The sequence below is a fragment of the Calidris pugnax genome, unplaced genomic scaffold (assembly GCF_001431845.1).
Source record: "Calidris pugnax isolate Ruff unplaced genomic scaffold, ASM143184v1 scaffold103, whole genome shotgun sequence".
In the NCBI taxonomy this organism is placed as follows: domain Eukaryota; kingdom Metazoa; phylum Chordata; class Aves; order Charadriiformes; family Scolopacidae; genus Calidris; species Calidris pugnax.
This window is the reverse complement of record NW_015090990.1, coordinates 3,128,628-3,136,758: the sequence shown is the minus strand read 5'-3', so window position 1 is coordinate 3,136,758 and position 8,131 is coordinate 3,128,628. Positions and strand designations below refer to the sequence as shown.

General features: G+C 60.4%; 1 protein-coding gene and 1 non-coding gene across 2 annotated transcripts in view; both read right to left on the bottom strand.

Moving 5' to 3' along the window:
- Positions 1–817: 817 nt before the first annotated feature.
- WNT10A (wingless-type MMTV integration site family member 10A) overlaps positions 818–8,131 on the bottom strand; it is a 24,956-nt gene continuing 17,642 nt past the window's right edge. The window contains exons 4-5 of the mRNA XM_014954115.1: positions 6,092–6,468; positions 818–1,333 (exon numbers count right to left, since the gene is read on the bottom strand). Of these exons, the coding sequence (XP_014809601.1) occupies positions 866–1,333; positions 6,092–6,468 (845 nt within the window). The 3' untranslated portion in view covers positions 818–865. The remainder of the gene's footprint in view (positions 1,334–6,091; positions 6,469–8,131) is intronic.
- On the bottom strand, positions 3,737–3,809 carry TRNAV-GAC. Its single transcript has one exon. It is a non-coding gene; the product is annotated as a tRNA-Val (tRNA).

Sequence of the window (8,131 nt, the reverse complement as noted above, 5' to 3'; positions counted from 1 at the left end):
CCAGCGCGCGTCCAGCTGGGCAGGAGCCTCCCAGCAGCCACCTTGCAAGGGCTTGGGGTGCCCACCGGGGGTCCCAACCTCCTGGAAGTTCTGCAAACAGCTTCCAGGGCTGTTATGATGGGATGGCAGCAGAGCACTGGGGAGAAAGTCTTGCACAAGTGGGCAGGCAGTAGCCAGGGTCCCCCTCCATCCTTCTGGCACCCTCCAGGAGCGGAGAGCCCCAAGTCAGCAGGAAAAGCAGGGTGCAGCACCCTGAAATACCCCACGCTGTCTCCAATCCACTTTTATTCACAATCAGAAAATAACTTACCATACAATAACACAGGCACGCACAGCACTGCCCTGGGCACCCTCCCCTCCGGCCACAACGCTGCAGCCCAAGCTCTGCCCTGGCAGAGGTGAGCCCCAGCCCAGGGAGCTGTGCCCCCCTCTCCATCCCACGGGATGCTCCATCCCCATCCCGCTCAGAGCACAGCCTCGCACATGGCCAGAGGAACCTGTGCACGGTGCCAGTATGTGTGTGTGTGTGTGTGTGTGTGTGTGAGCGGTGCTGGTGTCGGCGGTCTGTACAGCATGGCCATGTGCTCCCTGGGGCCGGGAGCCTGGGTGCTCTGGTGTGGGGCCGGGTGGGCAGCAGGCAGCGGGGCAGCCCTGCCCTTCCCCGGGTGACGACAAAGTGCTGATTTCGGAGGGTGCCGAGCATCTCCTCTCCCGCTCCCCCTTCGGAGCGGAGGGAAGCGGGTACCGCGGCTCCATCTCCCCCCACCCCAAAGCCCAGCGCCGATTCCCGTCTCCCTCCCCCCCCCAGCAGCGGGCAGGCGTGCTTGTCCCTGGCACCCTGGGGTGGGCACCCATCCCTGCCCAGCTACTTGCAGACGCTGACCCACTCGGTGATGCGACACTCCTCGCAGGCCACGAAGCAGCACCAGTGGAACTTGCAGTTGCAGCGCTCGCTGCGCGTCTGCCGCAGGATGTTGTGCCCGCGGCCGCAGCACAGGCTCTCGCAGTTGTCCATGCCCGGGCTGGTCTTGTTGCACAGGCGCCCTTGGGTGCCCAAGGAGTCCAGGGCTGGTTCCCGCTCGCAGAAGTCAGGCGACTTCTCAAAGTAAACCAGCTCGCTGATGCCGGCCCGGCGGCGATGCCGAGCGTGGCCCGGCTCCAGCTGCCCGGCGTTGCGGTTGTGGGGCCGGATGAGGGTGGCCCCGTAGAAGCGGTCCTTGAGCAGGGACCCCACCAGGCGAAACTCGGGTGTCACCTGCCAGCACGTCTTCAGCTGGCAGCTCCCTGAGGTGCCGTGGCATTTGCACTTCCTCCTCATGTTGTCCATCACCACCTGGGCAGGGAGGGAAGGACAGAGGGGTTAGCGTGGAAAAGATGTTTTTTGGGGGGGGACTGGAGAAGGCATCGTGGAGCCCTCTGTGGGTTGGCACTATGGGAACACCACAGGCTGGCACGAGCAGCCATCGGAGTGCTGGCACTGCCAAGCCAGGGAGGCTGCACCCTGTTGTTGTGCCCAGTGTCACCCATGTCCCGCACCCTGTCCCTTCCCATCCTGGCAGTACCTACTGGCTTTTACCCTCCCGCAAGAGATCAGCACCTAAAGGAGAGGGTGAGCTACCCGACCATGGGGAGGAGGAGCCTGGATCTCACCTTCCACTGCCGCTTGGCTCCAGCAGCACCAACCTGACCATGGACTTCAGTTTAAAGCCAGTGTGGCTGCATCCTTGCAGCCCTACCAGGACCTCCCACTGCAAAGGTCCCAGAGGCATCTCACTGGCAAGCTGGGCAGGTGGGAGGGATGCTTTCCCCTTCCCAGGGCTTTCCTCCTGTAAAGCCCTGGCACCAGGAGTCCTGGGAGCAGCTCCGCTTACAGCTCTTGCCTGCTTTCTGGCGGGAGCTCTGGGCATCCCACCATCACCCGAATTTCAAGCAAGGATCAGAGATGTTCGCAGGCCTGACTTGTGGTTTGGGGAGGCCACAGAGAGGCCAATGCCACATGTCCACCTCCCATGAGGGCCAGGGTGCGTGGGCTGGGCTGTGGCTGTGGTTTGGGCTGGCTGGGGAGTGCGGCTCGTGCAGAGGCCAGAGGCTACTACAGGGGCAAGGAGGACCTTGGGCTCCCTGGGAAATGCTGCTGAGCCCCGAGGCTGTGTGCTGGGGTCCCCCATCCTGGCAAGGGATGCTGCTGTGGCTGTGCCAAGGGAAACAGCTCAGGCTCAGCAATCTCCAGGGGCACGGGGTGGCTGCACACCCCCACACAGCCTGGAAAGAGCCAGTTTATACCATCCTCTGCTCTGTCCCAACAGAGATTCCCTGCTGGGTCGCACGTCCCCATGCCCACATGCTTGCACAGGCCCCAACAAATCCTCTTCCCAAGCCCTGCCGAGTGCCAGGCTGGGGCTTGCAAAGACTGTCACAGGCTGATCCCCCCACCCAGGGATCCAGGACTTGGGGTGAGCCCAGGGGACACATGGCCCTGTGCAAGGTCCCATCCCACGATGCCACCCCTGCCTGGCCAGCCGGCTTCATGCCTGACACGCATCGCCTGCTCCTGCCCCCTCCCTGGGGAGGACGTTTGTGCGAGGAGTGCCTTGTTTTGGTAGGGGTGGGTAGTTTTTACTCCTTGTTTTTTTGTTTTTGAGTAAATCTCCCCGTTGCTAAGCAGTTATGGTAATGAAGACAGGTCAGGGAAACATGCCTGGAGCTCGGGGCACATGGCGGAGAGGTCTGGTCTGGGCTGGAGTTTGGCTTTCATCCTGCTGAGAGTCCTGTCTCCTGCTGGGAACAACCTCCACCTTGCAGGTAATGAGCTGCCCGGCCTCTCCGCCATGCCCTGGGTGTGCCAGTCAGGAACACCAGCTCCTCACCACCATCCTTGCCACCATCCACGGGAACACGCTGGCACCGGTACCTTTCCCACAACCCTTCCCTGCTCCCTTGGCTGGACCAGGGAAAATCTCCAGGGCTGTGGCTGGGATGGTCACTACCGGGATGGAGGGGACAGTGGTGTGACAGCGGGACGGGGCTCATTTGGGTCGATGGCTACTCAAGACAGAGCTGGGAGAAGGTGGCATGTGTGGGTCATCTCCATCACCCAAGCCATCACTGCTGAGTGATCACCCTGAGCCCCAGCACTGCAGCACCCATCCATCCCTGCCCAGGGAGAGCTTGTGCTCCCTCCTGCATGGACAGTGCAGGGAGGACAGGACCCTGCCAGGGCCAGGAGGCCAACAAAAGACCCATCTGAGCCTTGGCCCCATGCTTTTGCCATCAGGTCTTCCCCATACTCCCCTACCAGGCCACGTCCTTCCCCCATCTCACAGACACCCAAGTTCAGCACATGCCCAGACTCGCTGGTGCTTTCTTTCGCACATTCCCAGCTCCTCCCAGACACGCTCATAAGAGCTTTATCATAGGTCTTTGTTGTGAGGGTAATGGGTAGTTCCTGGCTGCCTTTCATCCTCTCTTGCTCTCTGATCTGGCGGGTTAGGAGGACCTGCAAAGCCTCTTGCACGCTCCTGCTGCTGCTCACTGGGAAACTTGCTCCCTCCCAGAGATGCAGGACACCTGCCTCAGTCTTGAGTTGTAATAGGAAGCCCCCAGTTGCCCTGGGGCTTCCTATTCCAACTCAAGTCCAAGGTGACCACTGCCACCATCAGAGGATGCTGCGCATCTCCTACAGCTGCAATCCCCTCCCCAGCTTCGTAGCTGGATGCAAAAGAAGGATAAAACAGGGTGTTTCTGCCTGGTTTCGAACCAGGGACCTTCCGCGTGTCAGGCGAACGTGATAACCACTACACTACAGAAACCCACATCCCATGGTCACTAGATGTGGCCATCGCTGGGATTGTTACCTCCCTCCAACATTGTAAGGTCTGAGTTGGGAGACAGGCTTACCCAGGCACAGAGAACCCTTGGGACACACAGGGACTGCAGAGAGGATGCTCAGCATCAGTGAGATGCTGGAGAGCCCCGGGTGCTGCAGCTGCTTGGTGCATGGAGAGTGACAGCCTGTGACAGGGCATGGCATGTGGCATGCGTGTCCACGTCACTGCACTGCTCAAGGGGTTCAAGCCTTGGAACTTGGAAGGCAGGACCACAGAGCTGCTGCATCCAGCACAGCCACTCCTTTCCTGGGAAATCCCAGCAGATTGCTCCTTATCACAAGGGAAAGATGGTCCTAGGAATGAGGAGGGCTTGGGCGGTTGTGGGACCCATGGCATTGCTAAAAGAGCAGGACGGGGAGGTGGAGAACCCATCCCCACACAATGTGGATGGCCAGGTCCAGCCCCGGCAATAACCATGGCACCAACAGGCACAGACCAGGCACAGCATCATCTCCTTGCTCCAGTGAGTGGCACCCACAACCGTCACAACCCAACCCGCACGCAGCTCACACCATCCCATCTCAACAGCATCCCTGAGCTGGGCAGCCTGTCTGGCCATCACTTCCCCACCCACAGCTGGTACCATCCCCTCCTTTATCCCTTCAGTCCTCTTCTGCCTCTGCATCCAGCTCCCAGGCTTTTTCCATCAGTCCAGCTCTTATCTGTGAAGCCACCCACAGGTGACAATGCCATCGCCAGTCCCGTGCCTGCCAGCACTTTGGGAAAAGCAGACCCCAGGCATTTTTGCAATTGTTGGATCCCAAAGGCACCACATGGTGACCTCCCCCCCATGCAAGTGTGCCTCTCTCACCTTCCCCTCCTTCTGCAGAGGCAAGTGGGGCTTTCCCTGGGAAATGGGCAATGCAGACCCAACATTTTTGGGCACTGCTGAGAGCCTCAGTGGTTCGGGGCATCCAGAGCTGGACAGGAGACAGGATGAGCCCTGCAGCCAGAGGTGGGACAGGGGTCTCGCCTGTCTTGGGGCAGAACAGCCTGTGGAGGATTTAGCTGCCTAACGCTGAGCAAGCCTTCATCACATGGAAACAAAGCCAAACAAGCAAAAAGCTCTGGCTTTCCTCAGGGAGTTCCAGCTTGGCCAAACTAGGACGGCTTTTCAGGGCCATAAAGCTCAGCTCCAGCACCAGGGAAGGGCACACATCAAGGTCCTGCTCTGCCGCGTCCCCATCTCCCAGCTGCCTTTAAACATGCTCAAAGCAAGAGGCACAGCCACACGTCTGAGCCATCCCGTGGAAATACTCCCTGTGTCATTCTGATCCTTAATTACTTATTCCCACAGCCACTTCCCACCCCCCTGTGCTGCCCTACCAGCGTGTGGTTGGGGTCTCGGGAACAAACGTCCCACTGTATCCATGGGACAGGGTCCCCCTGGCACCTGCTGGAAGCAAAGGCAGGCAGTGAAATGCAGCCATCCTCCCAGCCCCTCCTGCCTGTGTCCTTCTTGTCTCCAATGTCAGGCTGCTTTTAAACATCAGCTTCCAGAGAGACCAAGCTACTAATTAGCACCTTTAACGAGACCTGACATCATGAGAATGGAGGGGAGGCTGCTCTGCTGGCCTGGGCAGGCTCCAGCTCCCCCCTGGAGCCAGGGGACGAGGCTGTGGGCTGTCACCTTTGCTCCTGAGGGGATGCTGCACATCCCAGCTGGCACGGGCACCCACTGCCTGGCTCAGTCCCGCTCACATCTGCCTCCTTGGGGCACCAGGTCCCCGTCCAGAGGCAGAGCCACAGCTGGGTGCTGCAGAGCCCGTGCTGTGTCCCCTCACTGGGGACAGTGCATTGCAGCATCTGCCTTCTCACATGATGCCAGGGACATTCTCCTCCCTGACCATAACTCTCTTGTGCCGCAGCTGCCTGACACCAGTTCACCCAGTCCCTGAGAAGTGGGAGCTGGGCTCACTGCCACGCCACCCCAGTAGCACCACCGCAAGCACACGCAAGTGACAGTGGCCTGAGGAAGTGTCCCTTGGTAGGGAGACAGCAGTGATGCTTGGAGGTGCCCTCCCCAGCAGAGCTGCACCATTGCCTTTGCTCTGGGCAAACTGGGGAGAGGGGGTGCCTTGAGGACAATCCCAGCCTTGCACACATGTCCCACTGCAGCCAGCACGAGCTCCTTGCAGCCCTCCCATGCGTGTCCCAGGGACCCTGTCCCCACCACCATCACCCCGCAGCCCTGCCCAGCTCACCTGCCGGCCCACGCGGTTGTTGTGCAGCCTCATGCGGGAGTGGATATCCCTGTAGGTTTCCCGGGAATCGAGGAAATCCTTGGAAAACTTCTCCCCATAGTCCACATCGGGGCTGCAGCCTCCCCATTCCCAGGAGTCCTGGAGGCCGGGGGTCTCGGCCGGCATGTGCTCCATGTGCACCCCGTGGACCATGCCTTTGCCGCGGTTCATGGCCTCCAGCTGGAGCCGATGCAGCTTGCGCCGAAAAGCCTCCTCATCGCCCCGGCGTTTCTGGTCGCAGCCGCAGGCCTGCAGCTTGCCGAGGGCGCAGGCGTTGGAGACGGCGTGCACCACGCCGGCGGCCGCGATGGCGTAGGCGAAGGCGCTCTCCCGAAAGCCTGCAAGGAAGGAGAAAGCTGGGCTTAGGCCGGGTGGTGGGACCCTCATGGGGGAGCTGGATGAGCCCAGCCCCACGTCAGGATGCAGGCAGCCCGAGGTTCAGCTTGTGCCTTGCCTTGTCCTGACGCACCAGCTCCCACCTGGACCACTCACTCGATGTTCTCCATGCCCATCCCCATCCCCGCCAGGACTCATTGCTGGTCTGAAGCCCAGCCCTGCCCTGGTGGGTCCCCAGCTCTTACCATCACCCCGCACTCCCATTGCCCTGGGAGATGCCTCCACAGCATTGCTCAGGCACCGGCGTTACAGCTTTCAAGGGAAAGGCAGTATCTCCTCCCCACACTCCACTCGGAGTTTCCCACTATTACATATAATGCTGGCTGAGGAATACTTCTGCTGAGGAATGGGCCATTTCTGCTTACCCATAGGGTGCAGGATGAGGCAATGACAGGAGCAGGCAGCAGTGCCTGTCCAGCCCCATCCGTCTGCCCGTGCCCCTTCCCTTCCCGAGCCCCTGCAGCTCCCACAAGAAGCTCTAAATGCGATACAGCACTGGAAAAATCGAGCATCCCTCGTTAGTTAGAGCATGCCGCAACCGCACCGCACGCTGCCAGGGCCAGCAGCTGGTTGTCGTTAAACGCCGGGGAGCGAGGATGTCCGCACAGTGTCATTAGCTGGGGATGGGGCGGATGGGGACAGGGACGGGTCTCACAGCAGGGGCTCCGTGGGGCTGCGAGTGGGGGCTGCCCGAGGGCTGCTTGGCTTCACTGCAGTGGGGTGACGAGACTCCCCCACCTGGGAACTTCTATTTTTGTTTTAAACACAAAGTAGTATTTTTCTTTGTGGGTGCTAGGCCAAGCAGGGAGCCCGCAGTGCCCTTCGCTTCGGTGCACAGTGACCGGCCCCAGCACCAGCAGGGGAAGGAGGGAGAGCCAGATTTTGTGCTGCGGCTTCACACGTGAATAAACAAATAGCTGGAGTTCGGCGGCCTCCCTCCCTCTGTTGGACAAGAGCAGCTTGATCACCCCTGGCTTCGCTACAGCTGAACGGATTTTTGGAGCGTTTTCTCCAGCAGATCCTTGATATTAAATAGGGGGGCTCGGGGGAGCACCCCAAAGCACAGATCCCGGGCAGGGGCTCTGCCAGCTCCCTGCCTGCACTCCGGAGTCACCAGAGGTGAGAGCAGGACCGCTCCCCGGCGCCAGCGCCCGTCCTTGGCGATGCTCCCCATCACGGCCCCCCCCCCCCCGCCGAGCAAACGCTATGATCTTATTAAAGGGAAACGAAATGCAGCTCCGAAACCTGCACTTGGAAGTCACGCTGCTCTTTTTTTTTTTTGTGTGTGTGTGTGTGTGTTAATTTGACACTGGTGCATTTAAAAAATTAACGAGGTGCTGCTTAAAAGCCAGCGGGAGCCTCTCCCAGCTTCCCCTCGGTGTGGGACAAGCTTGCTCTCAGCCTGCCTCTTTCCGTGCACAAGTTGAACAACATTTTTCAGCGGGCAGGTAATGGGGCTGCTGGTGCGTACGCTGCGCAGCCTCCCCGGGGAGAGGGCTGGCAGGCAGCGCCTGCAACACACCCACCTCGCTGCTGGAGCAGGACGGCACGAATTTGGGGAACTTCAGCCCCCCCCCCGGGCTGAGCGACGCAGGATGGAGAAAC